Genomic DNA, 25948 nt, shown 5'->3' on the forward strand with positions numbered 1-25948 from the left:
ATTTAAAAAAAATCACTATGAAGACAGAAAATAATTTGGTTTTAATTAGCTTCCAGGTTTCTCCAGTCTCCAGTGCAGAATTTTAACAGTACATAGGAAGAGGTTTTTAATTCAAAGCCAGGTCTGCCAGGATCTCCATGATTCCCACATAGCAGAACTGTGGATTTGGAAATCATAGCACCTGGAATCTCACCCCCCCAGCTGCTTTGCTGTGAGTCCAGTGGTTTTGGCAAGCCCAAGAATTCCAGTTCCAGACAGGACTGTCCCTGTGGCCATGGAAGGGCTGCTTCCAGCTCCTGGGGCCACAGCTGAGTTCCAAGACTGTCCCTGATGAGGGAAAAACAGTTCCCAACTGTCCCTCTCATCCCCAGCACTGGGATGGAGGGATGGTGTGGCTGGGTTTTTTTTTGACTGGATTCATGTTTGTCCCAAGAAATTTCATGCTACATCTTGACTTTTCTGTCACCCTGGCATTTCTGATTAGTCACAAAATGTTAATAATTAATAACCAGCAAATTGTATCTGTTTAACAGGGTCCAGAACGCTTTAGTGTTCCTATAAAGTTGTTCATATGATAAACTTGTCAATGTGAAGTCTGGAAATAAAGCAAACATAGTTAAAAAAAAAAAAAAAAAAAAAGAAACAATACTTTAAAATTTCTAATTATTGTCACAAGCATATATTAATTAGATTTTTTTTTAAAAACACATTCATGATCTACAAAATGCAACAGGGTTAATATTTAATTCAAGTCTTTCATTTTTGTAGCAGTAAAATGAGGCAGCAATACATTTTATCCCGTGGATTCTAAGACAAATTCCATTGATTATTCCAAGGAAACACCTGATGTACTCAATTCAGAAAATGTCTGTAGAAGCCAGAAGACCCCATTCCTAGCATAAGCCCTTATTGCTATTACCTATGTATGAGAATTACCTATGTATTTCTGTAGGTTTCATACAAGATATATTGAATATCTTTCACATAAAGGTGAGGAATTCATAATTCATCATCAATCCTGTGCTGAAACAAAGCAAGAGGCAAAAATCAGCTGCTACCAGCCAAGTACAGACAACATTTATCTTTTATTACAATACAATTCTTGAAATTGCAACAAATGCCACTTTGGGGGTCATCAGTCCACAAGAAAGAGACATCCTAGTCCAGAATTTCCTTAATCTCATCCTCTGCCAACAGGATACAGGTTAGTACCTCACAGAAATCAGTGCTTGGAGGTTAGAGTCAGTGTGGAGGATACTCTGAAGATCTGTGGCAGCATGTTACTCAGCTGGTAAAACATTTCCTCAGAAATTGTCTGGAAAAAAAAAGGTAAGCTTAGGCTTTTCGTAGTTTGGAAGAATTAAATCTCTCTCAACTTTGTTTCTTGATATTTAAGAGAATTGCTGCTGTTCAGAAGACAACAAAATAATTTTAAAACAGTGTGTTATAATTCTACTGAATACAGTTAAAAGATTGACCTAAAAATACTGGCTGTATATTTATGTGACCTATCCACATATCCATTTCCAGTAGATTTCTTGTTCCAGGGATTATTTCTGCCAGACATAAGCAGAACAATGCTGCTTGTTATCTACAGGACTCCTGTTCTCTGCCTTTCACAACTAGATTCAACTTTGGAATTTATTTGTGGCTTCCTCCTTGCTCAGCAGCTTTCTGCTGTCAAGAAATACATGTTACTCCTTTCCTAACATAACTCTACTTTTACTCGTTTTAGAACAAACCTTGTGTAGGCCATCTTTGGATAGCTTCCTGTCTTGGAAGATCATCTAGAACTCAAAATTAAGTAATTTCAGAATCTAAATTAGAACTAACTTCAAATACCTGAGTAATTAATGTTTTTCTGGAAGCATAACTGAGGTTTCTACATTGCAGCTTTCTTTGCTGTTAGACAATATGACTAATAAGCAACTCAAGTTATGTAATGCAAGATAAACCCTTCAGAGTAATTAACAGCAAAAAAGTCTCTTTTACAAATCACAACTAGATCTGCTGACATTCAATTTTTTACCAACAGTCTCCTAGGTTGGATATGACTTTGGTTTCACCTACCTGTGGTACCAGGAATTGTACAGTCCGAGAAATTCCTCCATCCCACGAGGCCATTTCCATCATGAAACCTAAAAAAACCCAGCATTGGCACTGTGTGGATTACCTGTGCAATACTCCCCAGCACTTACAGAATGAGCAGGCAGTGAGGGAGTTTTCACACTCAAGTAGGGTTTGAACTGCCTTAATTAATGCCTGAGGGATGTCCTCAACTGCCTTTAAATCAGACTTGGGCAATCTGAATGAAATCTAGAAAAATCTAATGAGTTCTGCAGAATACCTACACGGAGGACAGAATAATCAGCCCTACTGTGCAACACAGTGGCACACAGCTGAAGTGAGGGTTTCTCCAAACAGCACGTCAGAAGTTCTTTCTATGGTTTCCTTTCACTAGAAATAGAGGTGACCTCATTGTGGCCTCCCAGTGCCTGAAGGGAGCCCACAGGAAAGATGGAGAGAGACTCTTGACAGGGCCTGGAGTGACAGGACAAGGGGCAATGGCTTCACACTGACAAGAGGGTGGGTTTAGATTGGATATGAGGAAGAAATTGTTCCCTGTAACGGTGGTGAGGCCCTGGCACAGATTTTTCAGAGAAGCTGTGGCTGCCTCATCCCTGGCAGTGTCCAAGGCCAGGCTGGATGGGGCTCTGAGCAACCTGGGATAGTGGAAGGTGTCCCTGCCCGTGGCAGGGGTTTGGAATCTTTAAGGTGCCTTCCAACACAAACAATTCTATGATTCTATGATGATTCCATAGGGAAGAATCTCAGCACTCATTTATTGCTCAAGTGATGAACTACCAAAGGCCACAGGAATCCTCTCATGGCAAATCAGGATGCTCAAAAAATACTTGTTTAACAGAAGTGAATGACATAAATGATACATCAATTATGAACTACTAAAGGTCAATTACTATAGGAAGAGGTTCCTCAAGCAGGTGGTTGAAAGAAAGTGACTGATTCAACTATTTAAGTGCAACACACGAAAATGGAGAAAGTAAAAACACCATCTGGAAAGCCAGAAAACCATGCTGAGTCATGAGGACTATTTTTTCCTAACATCCAACCTAAACCTGCTCTCCATGTGAAGCCATTGCCCCATGTCCTGTCACTCCAGGCCCTTGTCAAGATTCCCTCTTCATCTTTCCTGTGGTTTCCCTTCAGGCACTGGAAGGCCACAATGAGGTCACCCCAAAGCCTTCTCCTCTCCAGGCTGAACAATCCCAATCTCCTCAGCCTTTCCTCCCAGCAGAGCTGCTCCAGCCCTTTAATGAGTTCATGCCCCTGCTCTGGCCTGGCTCCCCAGACCCCACTGGAGCTCCACCACTCCCATACCTTTGACGCACTTGAACACAAGCTCTGCCCTCTTCAGACACCATGGAATGGTCATCTCCTAAAATAAAGAAATAAAAAAGCCTCAATGCCCCACAGATATAACCAGCACGAGTAGCAGGAAAATTATTAAAAGCAACACATTTTTTGCCCTAGAACATAATTTTCAAGCAACATTTTGGACCTAGAATATTCTAGGCAGGTGTACACACCTTACAGGTGACCATTAACACACCACCACTCCTTATTGCTAGGAGAGCCAGTGTCAGAACAATATTACACATCTTTAAGGTGACATGTTGAACAGAAATGCTGTCAAACCCACTGGGCTGTTCAATTCCCCTGTGGAGCTCTAGAAAAAGTTCAATATTCAACTGATAATTGTCAAGTTCACGCTTCAGCAACACAAAGGCAGTCTCCTGGCCACATCTTAATAGCACATCTTAATAGTGATGACTCCTGTCTGTTCTTGATTTTGTTTAAGGTTTCTTGGCATGCCCACAACCTTCAGTAAAACCTTCTGTCTAATACTGGAAATGGAAGAAGCCCTTCTTCCTTAAGAAGCATTTATGGTAAGAGTGAGAAAAAAAAAATTCATCTTCATCTGATGAAGGAGTTTCAGATATCAACAGCCAGAAAATCCTAAAGTTAAACAGCAAAACATGACATGAAAACCACAGTGGTTAAAGATATGGCTACTAGCACTTGGCTAAATCATTTAAGTTTAAAGTCCATTGAACATTTTTTGGCTGTATGCTACAAAGGCAATTACACCATGATGATGTAATTCTATCAGAGACAGAATGACTCACTGCAAACACTTCTCAGAAAGAAGAAAATAATATGTTTGTTTCTGCTTTAGTCTTCAACATGAAGATGAGCACTTGTTACTTTGAATACAGAAATATAGACATGGAAACCAATTTATCATTCTTAAGCTTTACATAGTTTTCTACTCATTAAAGGCAGTCTCTATTTTGCTATGTCAAACATACAGTGCAATCTGTTCTTATCAGAAAGCTTAATTTCAGGATTAAAGAAAGTTATTTCAGAGGCAAGGTGACCTAAGAATGCCCAGTGATAACACAACTGATAAAGTGAATGTGTGGCTTGGTTAAACAACTACTGAAAGCCAAAGTTCCTCCTTAGGTGGGAGCTCTCCTGCCATCTCTCCAAAATATACTGTATTTTAAAAACAGAGAAAATTTGAAATATCCTTTCAGAAAGCTTTCATTATGTAAATCACGGCATCCCTCCATGCTGCTTTTAGGGTATACACCACATTAATCAGATAGAACAGTGCTGGACAAGTTTGGGTTTGTACTTTTATTTTTGTTGTGGTTGCTTTTTGACTCTTTTAATTTTTAAGCATTCTGGAAGCAACACTTGGTGTTTATGGTAACTCGACTGTCCACGTGTGCTTTCTGTCACAAGTAAGGCTTAGTGTTGGTTTTGATCACTTCTTTGGCTTAGTAAAAAACAAATGACTAAGAAAATTCTCTCTCAGGAGCACCTTGAGCAATCAGTGATGGGAACTGAGCCTTACAAGGACTGATCAACACAGCAGGATATGACACCAGTCCTTGGACTATTTAGAGGAACAGAGAAGTTAAATTTTGTGGGCACTCAGGGCAATAACAGAATGTTACTCCATGCAAGCCGCAAGAACTGAGAATGACATCGATTAGAATTGAATCACTGCTATCTTCACAAATCTAAGTTCTCATGAATTTACTGGGTTACCAGGAGTTTTCTCTGGTGTGGAAATGGAGGATCAGCTAAGCACCAATTCAAAATACAGAGAAGGACATAAGAAAGCAAAAAAGCTAAGAGCCAACTTCCTGGAGGGAGTTTTGGATAATAGCATTCAAGAAAGTAAAAAAAAAAAAAAAAAAAAACAAAAAACAAACATGTGGAACTTAGGGTGTTTTTCACTGGCAGAGGTACTTCAACCCTTTTCAGGATGCAATCATTTTTTCAAATTAAGATTTCTTCTACTCATTTAGAAAAACATAAGGCGGGAAAGAGGAGACCAACTTCATTGATTAGAAAGATATGCTGCAACCCTTTTGATTTTATTTTCATTTAATCTGTGACACACTTACTACATGAGACTGCTTAGGGCTTGAGCCTTTGCAGAACCATTTCATAATCAGGTAATTAAAACAATAAAAGTCCACCTACAGCATGTGAGAAAAATATTTCTAACCAAATTTCAATGAGTAATTTCAGTAAGAATTAGCAAGGTGTTTTACTCACAGTGCATCTGTACAAATCCTAAACATTGGATGAGCAGATATAAATTTAAAGGCAGGAAACTCAGATGAGAAACATTTGAGGTCAATACTCCCATCAGTAACCTCTCTATGGACATAAACTATGTTCATAAATATTTGTTATACAGCTAATACTCCTTTCATTTCTACTTTTCTTAAAAACAATTTTGTCTTAAATCATGGTAATAGAGACAACTGGACTGAGATCACTGAAGAGTCACTTTTTTGTCACTGTTGCTGTGTGCAGCAATGTTGAAACTACCAAGGGAGGGTGCCAGCTCTGGCATTTTTAGCCATGCCTTGCTGTTAGGAGCCATTTCATTCCCCAGTTTATAGCAGATTCCAGTGATTAGACACTTGTCCTGAAAGCAAACTTGCCTGCTTTTGCACTCCAGTTCTTGATGTTTTTTTCATAGAAGTAATAATGAAATCTAATGGCTTCACTGAGATCAATACAGTCAAACTGAGAGAGAACAGGTTTAGATTGGATATGAGGAAGAAATTGTTCCTTGTGAGGGTGGTGAGGCCCTGGCACAGGTTGCCCAGAGAAGCTGTGGCTGCTGTATCGTTGGAAATATTTCAGGAAAGGAATATTGGATGGGGCTTGGAGCAACCTGGGATAGTGGAAGGTGTCCTTGCCCATGGCAGGTGATGGGACAGGACAAGCTTAAAGGTCCCTTCCAACCCAAAGCAATCTGTGATACTATGATTACTTCTGTGAGGTTATAAACACTACACTTACATCTGCATCAGGAGAAAACCTTTGGGAAAAGCACAGAGAACACTGCTAATGAATGCCTGTCCCAGGGAAGCATGGAAACATCTCTGCAGCTGGGCTCCTGGTTAACCACCTCACCAAAATGTTCTTCTGTAGGTGGTAAATGCAGAGTCAGAACCGCGGCTGCCAAAGGCACCGAGTTCAGGGTAACTTTCAGAAACCTGTCATTATTCACTTTTCCCTCAACAAGGAGCTACAGATTTGTGTGTTTCAAATCAGGTCAACCAGCTGCCAAGCACTGTAATAAGCAAGCTGCTAATGCAAGTCATACAAAGCAGTTGTGCCTAAACACACACTTGCCATCCTGCTCACCTTGTGCTTACTCTGCAAAGACTTACAACTGAATACAAAAGGTAAATTGTTTTACCAGGATCTTTTAAGAATCCAGCACTAGACAAGAAGATTCACTATCTTCAGTTTCCCACATCTCAAGGCATGTTGAACACTTGGTCATGTGCTTTATTTGTAGTTAAAAATACAGATATGCAAATAGAAGCTAAAACTAACCAGATTTAAAGAAAACAAAAACCAGAATATAATCAGGTGACACCTTGATCAAGAAAAAGGTCAATATATTTAATAAATTTCTGAAACACAGCAACTGGGTCCCATGAGTGACCCAGCATGCAGTCCTGCAAGTTGATTACTTGCCTGTATGTCTCAAAAGAGGTGTCATTTCAAGAGAATTTCTGAAAAATTTCAGAGATAATCTCATCTCTTCCTAAAAGTCTACTTTTATGTATGGAAATACATCCTTTAGAAGCTACATTTTTGGGTGCTTTTACCTTTCTCATTGCTTATTTTTCTGTGGTAATAGACCCTGATCCTGCAAAAAAGGGTCACTTCTACTCTGTGTCCCAGTCAAATTCTGTTATAAAATCAGTCAGTTAAAGGTAATCCACTGGTGAGCATTTATCTTGCTGTGAGTCAGCCACTTTCCACGAAGGAAAGGCAATACTGAATTTACAAGTGAAAAAAAAATAAAAATCAAAGGTTTATTAAAAAAAAAAAACCCTCAGACTGTAATTATTACTGATATCCTTGCATGGATGACAGAATTATCTTCTTTTTCTCATTTCTTTAGGTTTACAGACTTTCCAGCTCTTCAGGACATCAGGCATATGCCTGTACTCCCTGCCCATCACTTCTTTCCCTGCCTTTCCACCCCTTTTCTTCTCTGTGAGCCAGGTGTGACAGAGAAAAGAGGCTGCCAATAGTTTTAAATTGCTGTGCACTGAGAAGTTTACAGCTGATTGAGAGACAAGCCCTACATCACTACACTACAGAAGAAAATACAAAACTCAGCACAGTAGGTAAGAGCACAAAGAGCACCAGCAATAAGCCACCTCTTGCCCAGCCAGTATTTGAAGGGACTTGGAGAGGAAATAGGGACAGAAATTAACCAGTGAAGGAAGAGACAGTTCAAGGTGAAGGTGAAATTTGGTTGCTTCTGTGTAGGGCTGAGGTAGTGGAAGGTTTACAGAAGATAAAGGTGGTGTTTAGATTTACAGAACTCTTAAGTCAATCTTTGTCAGTTCTGCTGGTCCCAAAGCTTAGTTTTAATGTTTTACAGCTAATGATAATTAAAGGTGGAGATCTGGTATCACTGCTGCATCAGCAACTCTGAAGGTAGAGTTTCTAAGCAAGAGCTTCCAGTTGTGTAGTCTCATCTTTTATTAATACTTGTACAGCTGCAGAGAGCTGGATCCAGGAAGTGAATTGTCCAAAAGGAGGGATAGGAATAAAAACCTCAAGTGATTCAGATGTTTTTAATTGGTCCAGCTCCTTAATTTGGGTCATCATGTAGATTCAAGTGCTAGGTGGTGTGGCAGAAGCCTGTGAATGCAAAAACCCATCCCATTTGGCCTAAATCAGCACAAAACGCACCCTCTGCAAAAATCCAAGGATATAACATCAGCCCAAATGCTTCCATTTACTTACTTCTGACATTTCATGCACCAGCAGGAGGGGAATGCTGATGGTGGTGATGTCATGTGTGCAGCAGACCTTGAGGATGTTCCTGAGCCCCATGATGGCCGGGTCCCGAGCGGTGACGTTCACAGACCTGACGTTGTCATCCACACACAGGTGAAAGGCAACGTGGATTTCTGAGAGGTTTGAGTGCCGTGTGATGTAGAACTCTCCTGCACAATAAGGCAAACCAGGAAGGTAAGTAATCTTTATTGAAATCTAATTGTTTGGCAATGTAAGGAAGATAACAGGCAAATACAAATATACAGCAGAGATGAGGACATACACATGAAATCTAAAATCCCTTGGACTGTTGCTGTTTAACATCCATCCTACACTCTCTTCACAGCTTTGATGGGTTCCACTGGCATCATAGCCACATGGTGTAATAAGCCATAACAGTGCCAGTACAGGATATGAGCTCTATATAGCACAAAACAGAAAAACAAACCCAGAGGAGGTGCAATACTCAAAATACACAATGCAAGCATGGAATTGCAGACAGATGTGGGAGGCGGAAAGGCCAAAAAAGGATGAGTTCAAATAAAGGATGTACAGAGCCAGTGGAAAAAGATAGTGGGTTATGTAACTGAGATATGGCTCAGCAACACAAAGGGATCAGTGACCATTAGAATTTAAAATAATTCAGGAGTAGTGAGAAGGTGAGATACAGAGTTGTTTGAAAAAAGACATCTTGTTGGGGGCATTTTTAGACTTAGTATTCATTTATCAGAGGTGACAGGCAGTGAAATCCAGGTCTCTCCATCATTCCTTTGCACTGGAGATCTAAAGTCTACAGTACAGTCAAGAGAAAAGCAGGTGTGCAATGCCTCCACTCTCAGTTAAAAATAAAGATCTTCCTTCAAACCTATTTCCACTGGCCACTGAAGATCCTTTCTTTGAACTGGAACAGCTGCAGAATGGGTCTGTACTCCTGGATGACTGCTAAGGAGGCAGGAATCCCCAGCAGTGACCATCTATGAGCAGTAACAGACAGGCCACTGCCTCAAGACACACCTGGATTTATCTGGTCCAAGTTGATTTAGAATCTATTCCCACTAACAATATTTAAGACAATAATGAAATTAATTTTAATAAGCCCTCACTCAACCATGGGTTGTATGGACTTAATTCCTCCCCCCTCCAACTGCATTTTCATCTTCAAACGACACAGCAGCTTTCCTTACTAAACATCACAATATATATGGAAGATACTTTCCCTGAGAGATTTCTCAAAGTTAAAAAATCCACTTAAAAACGCTTTTCTGTACCAAAACAGTAATATACATATAGCCATCTTCAAAAATAAAATTAACTGCTAGTATTGAAATTTTCACCTTTTCCCTAAGGTGCTCAGAGATTTTATTTTCACTCTGAAATTCCAAAAGGAAGTTTAAGGTAAAGAGAAGTGATGTGCCCCATGCCATGTGATGCAGTGGCAAAGCTGGGAATAGAAACCAGATGTCCTGATACCCAGTTCTCTGCCTCAGCCACAGGAACATCCTTCTCCTCTGATTGAGGTCAGCTTGGGTTCAGTTTATAATTTATGCTCTGAGTTTAGAGCTAAAAATGTGGATGAATGAAACACAATTTGCTTCAGGAAGAGGGGGTCAATGCCACACAACTCACCCGGCAAAATGTTCGACTGGTTTCGTTCAATATTCTTTAATTTATCTTCATTCCCATTGATTTTGTTTTCTGTGGATGAATACATGGAACAAATATTAATTGTATCTTCTATTAATTACACTTGGGCATGAAAAGGTTCAGGTACTGATATCTGGCCTGAATTTTGACCACGCAGTTATCATAAAGTCCCCAAAATGCAAGGGGGATGGGTAGAAGTGTTTTTGCTGTCTTCAACACACCCCAAACTGAATCCTACCTCAAATCACTGCCCTTATTTACCATCCTTTGACATTTCTTCATTTAGACAAAAGCAAACATGATATTCTCAGACACGAAATGAAACTTTGGAAATTGCCCCCACAACCACATAGTATCTTGCTACTACCCTTTCAATAATGTAATAAATTAAAACAAATTTGTTCCTGAGAGATTTACATAAATCAGTAGCATGAAAGCAGCCTTCACCATTTCCCTTGAGATGCTGCAATACACAGGTTCTCAAGGGAACTTGTTTTTCTGTGTACTCATATTTGTTCATGTTCCTGATGCATTTAAATCACATAAGTAGCTCTCTGCAGCAAAAACAAAGTTTCATCATGTACAATTGCACTGCCTAAACACCATGTGGTCAGAGCATTTCCCAGCCATTTGCAAACACAACTACAAGGAAAACCTTTCCCAAAGTTTTGGTCAGCACTAAAAAAAGCTAAATACACCTTTAGGCAATTTGTTATTTGGTTTTCAGCATTCACTTTAAAGGAAGGGGGAAGTAACCTCCTTTTCTGCAATTTTAAAAGATTTCAATGTAAATGGCAGTAAAAAGGAAAAGACAGAAAACACTTGTGCTGCTGCAGGCAGTTTAGGAAAGCAGAATAGCCTTATGTACTTCCCATGGTTTTAAAATGTGACTTTTATATGTTGATTCATTTTAAAGGAGCAGGAAAGACACCACATTCTCTCTGTGAATTTAATGCAGAGGTTCTTATGAACCCAAACATTCCACTTTACAGATGAAATAACTACAGAAGAGTGGCATCAACTCTGCCCTGCCCACAAACATCCAGCTGACCACTGTTCTATTTCAAGAAGGGTAATTGTGGTTGTCACTGACCGTGGTGTCTTTTTGCCTTGCTGCTACGCTGTGCTCTGGCCTTAAGTACAACCTTCTGGACAATTTCGAGTTGTTCTTGGATTCCAGGAAAATGGAAATCTGTGCATTCTTGGCAAACGGTTGCGAAATCTAGGAAAAAAAATAAGATTGAAATGCACATCCTGAGGTTATGCTCAGTAACATTATGTAATTGTACTCTACTCATCAAGTAAATCCAGCTATAAAGGCACACTCTCCATAAGCAGATAAAGCTCTAAAGGACTCCTCTTCCAAAATTTATTGCAGATTATATTTGACAGATTCTGACATGGTCCCAGACTTTCCCCTCTACTGTGGCTGCAGGATCTAGTTGGTGGCTAGATGATGCAATTTTGTGTTTGATGGCATTATTTAAATGCCTGCTTTCTCTCATCAGCTAAAATTTAGCATAAAACCAGATGTTCTTTTGTTATTCATTTAAATATTTAAACAGCTAAAAAAAGTACCTGCAAAATAAATACAAAACAATACTGTTACATTTAAACAACTTGAAAACCATCAACAGCACAAATACAACTGCAGTTTTTCCTGGTACACTTCCCTCTCCTTCTTGCTACAAGCCTGCTTCCAGCTGTTTCCAGGAAATATCAACCAACAAAGTGCATTTTTTCTTATAGCATGCAAGAATAATGACAAGCAATAGTCAGAAAAAGACATTCCAAGTGTGAGTATTTTGGGATTAAATGTCAAGATGGATGTGGGAAAGTCAAACAGAAATAAACAGAAGTTTCATTGGTTAACCTTGATAGAAAACACCATCATAGTGCCCACTTACTCAAGAGATATGCACCTAAAATGGCTATTAATCAAACTTTCCAAGAGTAGGGAAGTCATATCCTATTGTGAATTCCATTAAAAATGAACAATGTCAAAATACATGGCATTTTTATATATTTACCTATCACTTGAAAATCTGGGCATATTCCTTTTTCATTTTTGCAAATAGGTTTCATTGTGATAATCTGGTATTAAAAAGTTAGAAATTCCTATAATAAATTTGTCCTCTTCAAAATTGCTTGTTACTCAGACACAAAACGTAGGGAAGAGATGAGAGATAACAGCACAAAACTATCCCCCATCCTTATCCATATCCTTTTGCATTTGTTACCCTTTCACAATACCACATCCAAAACACGAGTGCCTCCACTGAATTTTAATTTTACAAAGAATATTTTTCTATGAGAGAAGACAGCAAGCTTTTATTCTAATTCATTATTTTATTCATTTTCCCTGATATGATACCTCCCATTAGAAGGCTCACCTCTTTTGATTCCGCTGTATGAGCTGATCCTGTTATCCACCAGTAACACCAGGCCACAGAGGGAAGTTGAGTAGAGGGACATTGCAGTCTGAAGCCTGTGCAGCTTCACCCCACTGCGGTGATTGCGCTTGTGCTTGCAGAAATCCAACATATCAGCCCTCAGCAGCCTCAGGTTGTGCATGGTCTTCAGCTGAGCTCCTGCACAGAGCACATGTGGCTTAATCCCAGAGGAAGACTAAACTGAGGACTGGGATTGAAATGCAAGGGCACAGAGTGCTTCCCTAAAGATCTGTAAGGGAGCTGTAACCAGTAACACTCAGAGGAAGTTCTTAGCCACATGTTCAGTTTTACAGGCACATCAACAATTTGCAAAGTAGTGATAAAAAAATGCAGTGTTTTCACAAAGTGAGGCTTGTCCATGCCTGAAATGAGCCATGTTCCCACTGCATCATCACAAAATTATTAAGGTCGGAAAAGACTTCCAAAATCAAGTCCAACCTGTGCCCAATCCCCCACCTTGTCACCAGTCCAGAGCACTGAGTGCTACACCCAGGCATTCCTTAGACACCTCCAGGGATGGGGACTCCAAACTTACCTGGGCAGCCCCCTCCAACACTTTCTGTAAAGAAATTCTTCCTGAGGAACACTGCAGGGCCAGGGATGAAATACTGATGTGTGGTGGTGTATCCTTCCCACCCTCCCTGAAACCAGGAACAAGCTCAGGAATTCCTGCTTGGCCTTAGCATTTGTGCAATGAGCTGGGTGCTGAGGCATCCCTTGGCCATCCCAGTGCATGGAGGGGATGGGATCAACAGTCAGCCCCTAAGAGCCTGGAAACATCCCCTACTTGACCCATGGCCCGAGGACAACAGCACCATTGCTGGAGTTTTGGAAACTCCAGCAATTCCATCTGAGGATGAACATTTTCCAAATGATTCAAGGCAATCATCTTATGACTGTATGGGCAGTGGTCCTGAGGGATGTCCTTGGAGCTTTCCTGCACCACAGCAGGGTTTGCCAACTCCCAAGTTTGTGATACTGGAAGGATTGTTGCTACACACATCTGCCTAAATTATTTTAGATTTGCTTATAATCCAGCTTTCCTCTCTGTGAACAGTGCCTTTGAACTTTTTCTCTCTTTTGCAAATTTGTATCAAACCTGCTTTGGCTGATGCCTTTGATGGTCATTTTTTAAGTGATCTAAACCACTCCTGCACAACATAACATGGTCAAAACAGCACAAACAAAAACACAAATTGCAAATTCTGCTGTCTATTCTGCTGTCAGCTGATCGTGGAAAGTGACTTTCATAAACACATTTTTCTACCAAATGCAAAAGTTGAAACATCATTTTTAGGCAATACATTTTGTTGTTGCTGTGCTTTTTTACATAAGTCACTCACCAAAATTGATGAAAATTTGCTTCTAGAATGTTTTCCAGTAAGATTTCCACCTATTTCAGACATTGCTTGATACAACTGTTCTCTAACACATGTAAAGAACAAACAAAATAATTCCGAACTATGGATTATACACCTAGAGAGTTAAATACTGTAAATAATACATACCTTGGATACATTATTTCTTACCAGCTGTTATTTGGTTTACTCCACTTACCTAAGTGAATAGTAAAGCTTTCTTCTAACAGCCTTTGCTCTTCATAGAGTCTCCCATTTCCTTCCACAGATTCCCTCAGCTGGCTAGGCTGAACTTTAATTTCATCACTAAAATAATGAGAAACATACCAAAAAGTTAACCCTAATTCTTAATCAAGACCAACAGCTTTGGGAAAGTTATCCTAAGTTTTCTCAGCTGGTCTGTGGAAACCAGGAGACCAAACCTGTAACAATGAGCTCCACTCGTGAGGTTTCACCTTTACTGTCCTGGTAACAGGAAGAAGAGACTCCACTGTTAGATTTACATTACTTGGCAATTTGTAAATCATTCCAAGACTGAGAAATAAAAATAAGTCACAATACCTAGTTATAACACAGTAAAAATGTAGGACTAAAAGGAAAACAAAACTAATTTTCCTCAGCCTATCTACAGCAGCCAAAACCTTATTTATGAAGTTAGACAAAGCATTTCTTTTCTTCTTCCCACACAAAATGGGAGATTAAAAAACACCTTACCAAATGTTCCACAGTGTTCAAACTACCAGGAAACACTTCAGATATCAGTTTTAATTTTTTCCCTAAATTCAACTACCTGTAGTGATACAACAAATACCCTTCCTAATACATGAAAGAACATCAGCCTCTCTCCAATTAGTTTCTGCATTAATAAGTTTCTCTGTTTTCAAAGTGCCTCACTGCCAAAAATCTTTTATAAACTTGCAACCAATTCTACTAATTTCAACTGCCAAGTAGCAATGCACTAGTGATAAAGAATAAGGATCCCACCCAATTTACAAATTCTAATTTCCCTGCTATTTCCTCAAACAGAGGAAAGCCTCTCATTCAACTTTCTCCACACGTGTTCATGCTAAAAAATTCCATTTTTAAGCTGTCCAATAGCATACATATAGAAAAAGGAGAGAATTGTTAATTCAAACCATTGTTACTATTTTCTAAAGTACCATTATTCTCCAGAAAATGCTTAGGTGATAACAGAAAGCCTTGTGAAACAGGCTGTTAAAGACAGACATAGGAAAGAAAGGCAAAATAGGAGGAAACTTGACTCATGTCAAGCTGTACTTTAATGCATTACAACACTTTCTGGTACATAGAAGTTGTAGTATCACACAATTAAGATAGTCCTAAAATTATGCATATTTATGATGGTCTAGTCGCCTTTGATGTGATTTGATTAATCTATGTAAATTATTTATATATTATCATTACAAATAAGACTACAGTATCCTATTTAAAAGATTATGCAAATGCAAATCCTTTGAACTATTTCAGCTGGAATTAAACATCACAGAGGAATTAAATACCTGACTGAGCTGTTGTTGGGATTCTTTAGGTCCTGATGAAGCTTTATCACCCACTCCTGATATTCCTGTTTCTGGATAGCAGTCGTCTGTTTTAATTCATTGGCCCATTTGTTCTCCAAATCCTGACAGGAGAGCAGTGACAATTTGAGTAGTGTGGGTGTTCTTTTTAAGGTGATCATGTGCATGACATATTCTAGTTACCTGCTGAGACTCAAAATGCTGAGCTGCTAAGGAATTCACATCCTGGTCAGTCAGTGACTTCCCAAGCTCCTGCATCACCTTATCCATTTCAGCTCCTTGCCTGAAAGAGAAGCAAACAGATTTCAGAAGACTGGGAGCAGAACACCCTTTGCTATGATGCAATAACAAACTTGATTAATTGTTACTGACAGAATGAACATTCACAGATGTAGCAATGAAAACCCACAAAACAAACTGGAGTTAAGAGTCACGGATTCAAGTCAGCTTCTGTGTAAACAGAATACTACTTACCCTCATTTGGGACAATCTCAGCTGCCACCAACATAGGGATGTGATAAATTCCAACAGAAAAATAAATCCCAGCACAGTCAATACACAGCTATGTCATACCTGACCTCTACAACAATATTGCTCTTTCTTCTGTATACAGGCTTGAGAAGAAGCAATGAGCAGCAAAAAGATTTGCTAACACCTTTCTGACAACATTGACCCCAAACTAGAAATATGTACAATTCAGCCCAGAAGAAACCACAGTATGAACTGATTATGCAGTCTAATGTGATTTTAAACACACACAGCTCAAGAGGAATATTGCCACTCAGAATGCTAAACCAGGCCTATTGAAATTACTCTGGCACAAAAAGAAAAATCCACATTCAACATGTTCCCTCTTGTGGATAAAGCAGTCACCTGCAGCTGTGCAAACTTATTCCAGAACTTGGTACTCAAACTCAACACTTTCTGGAAATCAAAACTTATATTCTTCTCAGTCACTGAAAATAACAGAAAGCCACCAAAGTAATAAAAGGTAGCTGACCCTAATGACATCACAGAATCATGGAATGGTTTGGGCTGGAAAGGACATCGATGTTCATTTCATTCCAATCCCTACAATGGGCAGGGGACACCTTCCACTGTCCCAGGCTGCTCAGAGCCCCGTCCAACCTGGCCTTGGACACTTCTAGGGATGAGGCAGCCACAGCTTCTCTGGGCAACCTGTGCCAGGGTCTCACAACACCCTGAGCAAAGAATTTTTTCCTAATATCCAATCTAAATTTCCACTCTTTCAGTTTGAAGCCATTCCCCCTTTCTACATACTCTTGTGCCAGCCAAGTGTTGTATGACTTTGGGTTTACACAGACAAATACAAGCCATACATGTTGTCCTATGAGTTTACAAACCCAGTGGCAGGCACTCCTAATTAATAAGGGAGAGGAAAACCTAAATAATAAAAAAAAGTAATACCGTTCACGTAGTTTTTTCAGTTCCACATCCCTTTCACTTATTAATTCTGAGATGCTAACAAAATAATTGTGTTCCAGATTTAACAGCATTTCAGAAGCTGGAGAATGGATCAGATCATGATAAACATCTGCAAAATCTTCATCCCAGCTGGTTTCTTCAGGTTTGGCATGTTCTAATGTTGTCTAAAGAAAATGTAGGAGATTTTAAAAGGTTAAGATACCTCTCAGGACATATAATTATCTCTCATAATGGTGGGGTAAAACCATGAGGGCCCACAAACAGCCTTTAACCATATATAAATTATCTTCCCTTAGTTAAGCTTTCTGCATTCTACTTTAGCTTTCATTTTTCTCCTCTCCCATTCTTTCCCTTTCAAAGCAACTAAAGTCAGAATCATTAAGGCTTGGATTACAGTGAATAGAATTTTCACACAACACCAGCTTGGAAAGAACAGCAATATCCACAATAATATTTGCACCTGATGAATTTTAGATAAGGCCCAAAACACCAACTGTGCAAACAAAGGTGCTCTGCTAGTAAGGATGACTCACCTCTGATGTCACTAAAAATTTGAACAGCAACACTGATTTAAGAAAAGCTATTTTTATTGAACAAAAAATGGCCCAAGAAAGCTGGTTTTGCAAGCTTTATATGGAATTTTTCACATTTTTCTATATTTCATGAGAAGTAAATTCAATTCCTATAAACTTTTCCTCAAATACTGCAGGTTTGTAATTTTTTTCTCTTCACTAGGACTCCTGCAGTTCTTTTGCACTCCACTACTTTTAAGACTCCATTTGAAACTGGAGACATTATTCCAACTAAAGCCTCATCCTTTCTAAATAATGTGAAACAGACATATGAACTCAAAAAATGAACTGAAAAGTCTCTCTCAATTGTACACTTTCTCCTTCTAGCCTTAATTGCTGTTACTGAGATTTAGGATAGGAGTGTCATTACCTCTTGCTTTAATTCTAAGCCTCTATAAGCCTTATGCCTATTTTTTGTTTGAGTATCAACTGTTAAATGAACAAACGTTTTGCCTCTCCATTGTCTATCTTTTTACTCTATTAAATTCAAGAAAAACCTGACTAAGAACTTGTAGAATGAAGACTTGATGCTTACTTTCAGCTACAAAAAAACCTGCAAGAACTGCAGTAAGTTTTAGCGTAATATTTCATCCTCACAACTGTGATTGCATACACACATACTCTCACAAAGCAAGCCTTGAATATTAACTTTCCAGCCTTAATCTTACCTCTTTATAAGCTTTAGCCCAAGTATCTGCCAGCTGGTTGATGTCTACTTTTCCTGATTTCACTGCTTCCAGAGCCACTTCAGCTTCTCTGTCATAATCCTTTATAGTCTCCTCTTCTACAAATTTACTAAGAGATTGCTTCAGGTCTATTACAACAAGAAGAGAACAGTTCATCAACAGAACACATCAGTAACCACCCAGGAAACCTGTAAGCAAAGTTTTTCACCTGAAAACCTTTTCCTTGCTAGCACTGATAGCAATTTTCTCTGATGTTTTGCTGTTCAAAAACCAATTTTGTAAATACTGTTCCAGTAAAACACCCTTCTTTTGGTGTCTTAGAACAAGCTGTAAGGCATTTGTGGACAAGGATACATGCGATTAATTTAAGAAATTAACTCATACCATTTTCTATAAAGCATGGCAGGTTATGCAGAGCCATCAGACGTCCATGCAAGTGACTGATATTCTCTTGCACAGGGAATTTGAGAGGCACGGTAAGCACTGAATCTTCATTTCCAGCACTAAATTTGTACACATAGTCTCTCTCTCTAGTAAAAGTCTTTCCTTTATTAGGCTTCATCTTCTCGAGTTTGTTTCCTGCAATAGAAATTAAAGTAACAAGAATTACATCTTTGTAAACTCAGAAGTCAAAAATTATAATGAAAAGCCATAGCTCTGCTAATAATTAACAGCCAAAAATACTTAACCACCCAAATTTTCATAGTCAGTTGACTTCCAAATACATGCATCAGGAACTGAAACATAAATACCAGTTTCCAAAATATCAAATGCTTCTAAAGTGTATTTGAGTGTGTCAATATAAAAATTTGGGTAATCATTCTTAGAACTTACAGCGTAAATCTCCTGACTTAAAAGCAGATCCAGGGCAGATGGGAATCCTGATAAACAGAAAATTAACTGAAACACTCTGACTTCTGTCATGGATGCCTCAAAAGCTGAAATCCTGCAGAGTGCATAGAGATTTTATTTCCTCCTTTCTGCAGGTGCAAGCCCTGGGGAGTGAGGGAGCAGATGTTTACAACGATTTTTAGAAAGAGCTGATTTTGTCTTTCTGTAACCTGTATTAAAAATAAGCCGAAAGAAATGCAAGGGGGCTGTGTACAGAGTGAAAATACATGCTGCGATAGCTGTGCTGGTATTTTTACCCTCCACAGGGCTCCTCTGCTCTGTTTTGAACATCACCTGTAAAGCCGGACACATTGCTTTAGCCGAACCCTCCCCAGGGCCAAAAACCACACCCCGAGGAAAAGAAAAAACAGAATAAAAAATTCTACAGCAAAATTCACGGTTTTAGGGTTTGGTTTTTATTTTTTTTTTGGGTGGGTTTTTCCGTGAACTAACATACGGATTAGACATAGACGAAACAAGTCAATTTCAAAAACAAACATCTCAGAACAACCAATATTGATGGGAGGCGGTGCCCCGGCCTCTCCGGGGGGATTCAAAGGGAAATCCAGGGAAACACAAACCCGACCACGCTCTTTGTGCTCCCCGATACAGCGAGGAGATGGACAGGAAGCTGATGCAGAGGGAGCGGGGAACAAGCCCTCTGTTCCGAACAGGACCTCCTGCAATCGCAGGCGCAAAGCCGGCAGGACGCGGCCTGCGGGACCCCGCCCGCCCCCTCCCCGCCGCGGGGAGCTCCCGGTGCCTGCGGGCGCTGCCGCTTTCAGCGGAGGGAATGCGGACACCGGGAGCCTCCCGGCCGTGCCCAGCCCGTCCTAGCTCGGCTCACCTGGCTCCGGGCGGGCAGCCGCAGGTTAAGCGGGCCGCGGGGAAGGAGGAGCCGGCATGTCCCGCCTACCCCGTCCCGTCATCGCAGCTGCGCGTCCGCAGCGGCACATTCGGCGCTGCTCCTGCGGCGGGCGCGCCGAGCGGCACCGGCGGGGATGGCGCGGCCGGCCAGGAGGTGCGTGTGCCGGGGCTGAGGGACGAGGGAGTCCCCCGATCCCCTCGGGGCCTCCGGGGGATTCCAGGGTGGCCTCTTCCCCTTCCGGCGGAGCGGTCGCGATCAGTGGCACAGGGCCGTGCTGGAGGCCTGGCATTAGTGGTGTCCCGCGGGGCTCTGTCGTAGAATGGTTTGGGTTGGAAGGGACCTTAAAAACCATCCAGGTCAACTCCCTGCTATGAGCAGGGACACCTGCCACTATCCCAGGTTGCTCAGAGCTCCTTCCAGCCTGGCCTTGGACGCTGCCAGGGATCCAGGGGCAGCCACAACTTCTCTGGGTAACCTTTGCCAGGGCCTCAGCACACCCTCATAGGGAAGAATTTCTTCCTAAGACCCAACCTAAATATACTTTCTGTCAGTGTGAAGCTATTCCCCCTTGTCCTGTCACTCCAGGCCCTTGTCAAGAGTCTCTCTCCATCTTTCCTGTGGGCTCCCTTCAGGCACTGGAAGGCCACAGTGAGGTCACCCCAAAGCCTTCTCCTCTCCAGGCTGAACAATCCCAATTCCCTGAGCCTTTCCTCCCAGCAGAGCTGCTCCATCCCTCTGCTCCCTTGGTGTCCCTGCTCTGTCGTGGCTCCAGCAGCTCCCTGTCCTTGCTGTGCTGGCCCAGGGCTGGGTGCAGCCCTGCAGGGGGGTAATACTGGGCCCAGTGTTGTTTAAATTGCTCATCCATGATTTGGATGAAGGGGTCTCCTCAGCAGTTCACAGATGACAAAGCTGGGAGGAGTGAGCAATACCTCAGAGCACTGTGCAGCTGTTCAGAGGGACCTGGACATGTTGCAGAGATGGGCAGAGGAAAAGCATCTAAAATTCAACAAGGGCAAGTGCAGGATTCTGCACCTGAGGAGGAATAGCCCCATGCACCAGCACAGGCTGGGGGTGACCTGCTGGTCAGCAGCTCTGCTGAGAAGGACCTGGGGGTCCTGGTGAACAACAGGCTCTCCATGAGCCAGCAGTGACCTGGGGGACAAAAAGGCCAGTGATGGCCTGGGGTGCACTGGGAAGAGCAGTGCCAGCAGGTCAGGGAGTGATCCTGCCCCTCTGCCCAGCCCTGGGAGGCACATCTGGACAGCTGAGTCCAGTCCTGGGCTCCTTGGGACAGGAGGGACAGGGAGCTCCTGGATTGGGGCCAGCAGAGGCTGCAGAGATGATTCAGGGCCTGGAGCATCTGTGCCAGGGAAAGGCTGAGGGAGCTGGGGCTGTCCAGGCTGGAGAGGGGCCCTTGGATAGTTCCTTAGATCCTGTCTTCCCACAAAAAGGTTCTTCCCCCAGAGGGTGGTGGAGCACTGGAACAAGGAGTGTTCACGGCCCCAAGGCTGCCAAAGCTCCTGTTGGTACTTAGGGATGCACAGGGTAGGACTGTGCAGGGCCAGGAGCTGGACTGGATGATCCTTGTGGGTTCCTTCCAACTCATGGATAATCCATGATTCTGTCAACCTGACCACTTACTGCTTTTTTTCCTTGAAAAACATGATTTACTCCAGAGTGTTACTGAGTCACAATGCTCAGTCAGAAAGAATTAATAGTGTATATTTTACATTTTTTTTCCACAGGAACAAGAAAGTTGTTGATTATTCTCAGTTTGGGGATTTGGAAGATGATGGTAAGTGGGATGTTCTTGTAGATCAAGAATTTGAAATCCTTGTCTCTTATATAAAAGCACATGTAAAAGGGGGTCTGTTGAATATTCATTTTAAATACATTTGAGAATAGTGCAGTTATAGTTGTTGTGTTCTTTTAAAATAGGATTAATTTCCAGAAAAGGTTATCTTGATATATTTTCAGTGTGCAATGAAAATTATCAAATTTAAGAATATAGGAAAACTCATGAGAACTTGTTGCTGTTTTCCAACAGATGAAGACTTTGCACCTTCAAGCAAAAAATCCAGAACACAGCTCAAGGAATCGAAGAAGGAGAAAAAAGAGAAGCCAAAAAAACCCAAAGAAGTGACTCCATCACAGACACAGACACTAAGTAAGAGGTAAGAAATGTGGTCAACTCTGTGTAAAACTGGATTTCAGTAAGAATATTTGGATTTGGTTTCTTTTTCCCTAGAGTTTTAAGCAGCTGAGAGCAAACAACTAATGCATGACTGTAATAAAGATTTTGAGCCTTAACCAGAGTAATATAAAGACGAGTTTGATACCTTCCAAAGGAACATATTTAAAGGAAGACACAAAGTAAATGTCAATGAAAAAGATCTAATTTTTATTAGTCAGGAGTTGTGTTTAAATATTACATTTTGGTGTGGCATTTCAAGTAAAGGCAATCACTTTTTTTTCCTGTAGTAATGCCAATTAATAGTTCATACATATATGTATGCATGTATGTATATATATGCACACAAACACTGTTTTACAACCATAATGCTTGAAAGTATAGTGTGCTTTAAAAGTTAGCATGTGTTTTGTCTAAATAATTTCGAAAATTAATGTTTAACACAATATGTTATAAATATATATTGAAATATTAATCTCTTCACAAGTATCTGAATTTTAGAGTCCACTGAGCCAGAAATATTTCTATAACAGTCATGTAATTGTTATATTATTTAACATGTTGGCATTTTTCTCCAGGTTATCCTTGGATGACAAACTTTATAAAAGAGATTTGGAAGTTGCCTTAGCCTTGTCTGTCAAAGAAAAATCTGCAGATCCCCAAGAGGTGCAAAATTCAGAAGAGAAAGGTTACTTTACAGTTCCATGCAACACTTCTTATTTATATGTTGTGAATTTGAACAGGGCAATTTATTTTACACAGAAATAGATTGAAAATCATATTTTATTTTGAGATGTCATAATAAGAGAGAGTTTCTAGGTATTGCCTGTTTTCTTATGTTCTTGAGTTTTTTCTGTGAGAGAAGTAACTCCTCTATAAGATCTTCCAAGTATATACTTGGATTAGGGACAGATAAAAACTTCAGCTATTTTAATTTCTTAATATTTTTACTTTTTATAATGTGTTTTTGTATAGTAATATTTAATATTTTTAATTTTTTCCCTGGATCTCAAAACAGGTAAGAATATTGAATCAGAAAATACACAGAGGAGACCTCCTTTTTCCAACTGCAGTGTGGATGGTGAACTTTTGGGTAAGTTGTTCTCACAGTCTTTTCACAAAAAGCATTTAAGTAGGCTATCTCTTCTTTGTTTCCATTGGTTTCTTTTTTGTTGTTGATGTGGAAAAGAGTCTTTCTCTTAAATAAAGGCCGAATAATGTATCTATTCTTTCATTAAAAATTTGTTCCCAGTCTTAAAATGAGCAAACTTGTGGATTGATGAATTTTTGATCTTCTTTTTGTTTGCCTGATTACATATAAATGTTGATAAATTTGACAATGAGAAAATAAAATAAGAAGCACATGAAAACAAGTGTCAGTGATATGTTTCTGAATAGTATGACTTCATATCTCCAAAATGAATTCTGGGAACTCAAATACCAAATTATTTTAGGGGAAGAGAATAGATTGACTGTGAATTTGAGCTGATTGAAGCTCTTTCTGTTTTGTAGGCCTCAATCAGGTTATGAATGATAACACACCTGAGGGTGATGAGAGGCAAAGGACAGCAGCAACCAAAGTTCCAGCACATCACAAGTCAGAGGTGGTTGTCAGTGATGACAGAGCCCAGGATCCTGACTCTGAGCCAGAGTCTCTACCCAGTAAGTTTTTCTCCACCAAAATCCTCTCCTTAAATGTGCTTTGAATGTGATGCCTTACATTTAGTTTGGGTTTGTAGTGAAATTCATGCTGCTTTGGCTGTATTTTCCCTTACTCCCCCCTTACTGAAGCATTATCCCCTCATTTTTGTGACATCTCATTTGCACTTTCACACTAAATGTACACACTGGAGCTTATTCACTCCCAAACCAGCAAAATGTCACTGCTTCTCTGCATTTGTATCAGGAGAAATTCCTTCTGCCCTCCTTGTTCAGGAAAGTTTCATCTCTTTAGAGATCCTCTGTTCATTTTTCCAGTTGTTTTTTGGGGTTTGTGTCAAAACAGGGACTCTGGAGTAGTATCAGGTATTGGAGTTTTCATTATTTGCTTTGTTTAAGCTGATTTTAAAAAGCAAGTAGCCTCCCTTCTTTCCTTCCTGTGACTGTCATCTTTTGGAAGAGCAAGCTGCATCCACGTCTCTGTCATTCCCTAACAGGGAATGTGTCTGTGTAAATATTTACTGCTTCAAGGTGGGACAGTCTAGTACCATCCTCTTTATTTCTGCTCTGCAGTGATCTGTCATCTTAAGTGATGATTTCTCTGCTAAAGAGAATCTTTCTAAAGTAATTTCTTTTTCCATCCCAGCATCACCTATAGTTTCTCCTTCCTGGATAACAGAGCACAACTCTGAGCCAAGGCAGAAGGTGATGTCCAGTCCCTCAGAAGCAGCTGGGAGGCCTCTGCATGCATCAAGTCCTGTTACAGACAAAAAGCCTAAATGGACACCACCAGGTATGGGTGAGGCTGCAGCTTAGAAACATACATGAGTTGACTTAAGCTTTTAGCAATCTCTCCTAAAAGCAAACAAAAAATAAACTATTCCGGGAAAATGCCTGCCCTTTATATACATTTTGTAAAGATTTTCTTTGGACAGATTTGGAACAAAAAAGAGAGAAGAAAAGCTGTATCTATGCTTCTTTTACATTATCCATAACTCCTTTATCTGCATGGGAATTATAAAATGTTTTCCAAACTGTGGATCACAACTTAATCAAAAGATCCTTTCGTGTCCATTTCTCTCTTACTTAGAGCATTCTTTATTTCTGGTATGTGCTAAATCATTATCTGTTCTAAACAAATAATATTAACATAATGCTGGAATATTATAGCTGTTCTTACAAAGCAAATGCTTAAAAGCTTTATTTTCTCAAGGTGTTTGAGCATGCTGCTGCTGACTCTTAATTCTTTGATTTTTCTTCATATTTACTCTTTTCTGTACATGGTTCTTTCTCTTTGGCTCCTTTCTCTAAAGTCCTCGTCCCTCCGTTGGAGTAGTGTTCAGTGTTTCTCTATGGAGTGCCTGCAAATGCCCAGGACACTGGGAACAGTTTCCCAGTGTTGCTGCTGTGTGTGGCTGGGTAATTAACCTGGTAATTAACTTGTGCACCATTCCTGCTGCACTGGCTCCAAGAGGGAGGAATCCCTGGTGAGTGATTTGCACGTGCCTTTGTGGTTCAGACCTTTTTGCATTCTCTTCAGAATGCTTCTTTTGTCCTGCTAGGAAAATATTAGAAGACAACAGTGATATGATATGATATTTTTTCCACTTCAGAATTCTAATACCTTTTTTTTTTGTTTTGGAATCATCTCCAGCTCCATCAGGAAGCAGTAATGCCTCTGTGAAATGTGTTCCTGTTAAGTCACCTACTCACTGCCTTAGACTCGGCCTCTCCAGACTGGCAAGAGTCAAACCTCTCCATCCCAGTGCTACCAGCAGTTAAATGGTCAGTGACAAAGTGCCACATGGGAAAAGACTGTGGAAAGGGTTTTGCTGACAAACAGAGGGTGGGCAGCATCCTGGAATCACCCATTTTGGAGGTCTCTTGTTACAGATGTGTCTGATGTTAGGATGAGTTTTGATTCTGCAAATTTCTAGGCATCTTTAAGTGCTTCTGAATAATAACGTGATTTTATCAAAGTGATATCTGGGCCACCAGCTTTTTGATGTATTATATTCAGAGATGTTGGTTTGTGATAATTTTAATTCTTTAATACCTAAACTCCTGGCATTAACATAGTCTAGACAGCACTATTACAGTAAGGAAAATAAGGAAATGTTTTTTAGAATGTTGTATTTTTTAAAAAAAAGCTAAAATAAAATACTTTATATTATCTAACTGTATTCCTTGAATTTATTAATTTTGAAGATCACTTTAA

General features: G+C 40.2%; 2 protein-coding genes across 4 annotated transcripts; one reads left to right on the forward strand and one right to left on the reverse strand.

Moving 5' to 3' along the window:
• Positions 1-649: 649 nt before the first annotated feature.
• On the reverse strand, positions 650-20098 carry FERRY3 (FERRY endosomal RAB5 effector complex subunit 3). Of its 2 annotated transcripts, XM_088164692.1 has the most exons (15): positions 19860-20070; positions 18956-19116; positions 18506-18700; positions 18104-18249; positions 16846-17027; positions 15601-15700; positions 15400-15521; positions 14079-14185; positions 12462-12659; positions 11162-11290; positions 10051-10119; positions 8392-8594; positions 3400-3457; positions 2071-2138; positions 650-1315 (listed from the first exon to the last, which is right to left on the reverse strand). In XM_088164692.1, the coding sequence occupies exons 3-15, from the start codon at positions 18681-18683 to the stop codon at positions 1223-1225; spliced, it is 1653 nt and encodes a 550-aa protein (XP_088020818.1). In that variant the 5' UTR covers positions 18684-18700; positions 18956-19116; positions 19860-20070; the 3' UTR covers positions 650-1222. The 2 variants fall into 2 exon arrangements, with proteins under 2 accessions (XP_088020818.1, XP_014725422.2); XM_014869936.2 differs by lacking the exon at positions 18956-19116 and having other exon boundaries at positions 19860-20098.
• On the forward strand, positions 19937-25905 carry RAD51AP1 (RAD51 associated protein 1). 2 transcript variants are annotated; one of them, XR_015803651.1, is made up of 9 exons: positions 19946-20033; positions 21626-21675; positions 21928-22054; positions 22650-22759; positions 23090-23164; positions 23584-23733; positions 24377-24523; positions 25044-25217; positions 25385-25905. XR_015803651.1 is itself a non-coding variant. In XM_014869935.2 (8 exons), exons 1-8 carry the CDS (start codon positions 20014-20016, stop codon positions 25510-25512), a joined length of 807 nt encoding a protein of 268 aa, XP_014725421.1. In that variant the 5' UTR covers positions 19937-20013; the 3' UTR covers positions 25513-25905. The 2 variants fall into 2 exon arrangements, 1 of the variants encoding a protein (XP_014725421.1); XM_014869935.2 differs by lacking the exon at positions 25044-25217 and having other exon boundaries at positions 19937-20033.
• The last annotated feature ends 43 nt before the right edge of the window (positions 25906-25948 follow it).

Source organism: Sturnus vulgaris, chromosome 5 (genome assembly GCF_052056855.1).
Source record: "Sturnus vulgaris isolate bStuVul1 chromosome 5, bStuVul1.hap1, whole genome shotgun sequence".
In the NCBI taxonomy this organism is placed as follows: Eukaryota; Metazoa; Chordata; class Aves; order Passeriformes; family Sturnidae; genus Sturnus; species Sturnus vulgaris.

Bases quoted from the DNA above. Each gene is read 5' to 3' on its own strand.
- RAD51AP1 (XM_014869935.2), top strand. From the start codon at position 20,014: ATGGCGCGGCCGGCCAGGAG. The intron at 22,760-23,089 runs GTTACTTTACAG...ATCTCAAAACAG, and splicing joins GCAAAATTCAGAAGAGAAAG to GTAAGAATATTGAATCAGAA. The intron at 23,165-23,583 runs GTAAGTTGTTCT...TCTGTTTTGTAG, and splicing joins TGTGGATGGTGAACTTTTGG to GCCTCAATCAGGTTATGAAT.
- FERRY3 (XM_014869936.2), bottom strand. From the start codon at position 18,683: ATGAAGCCTAATAAAGGAAAGACTTTTACTAGAGAGAGAGACTATGTG. The intron at 18,250-18,505 runs GTATGAGTTAAT...TTGTTGTAATAG, and splicing joins GCCATGCTTTATAGAAAATG to ACCTGAAGCAATCTCTTAGT. The intron at 1,316-2,070 runs GTAGGTGAAACC...TTTTTTTTCCAG, and splicing joins TACAATTCCTGGTACCACAG to ACAATTTCTGAGGAAATGTT.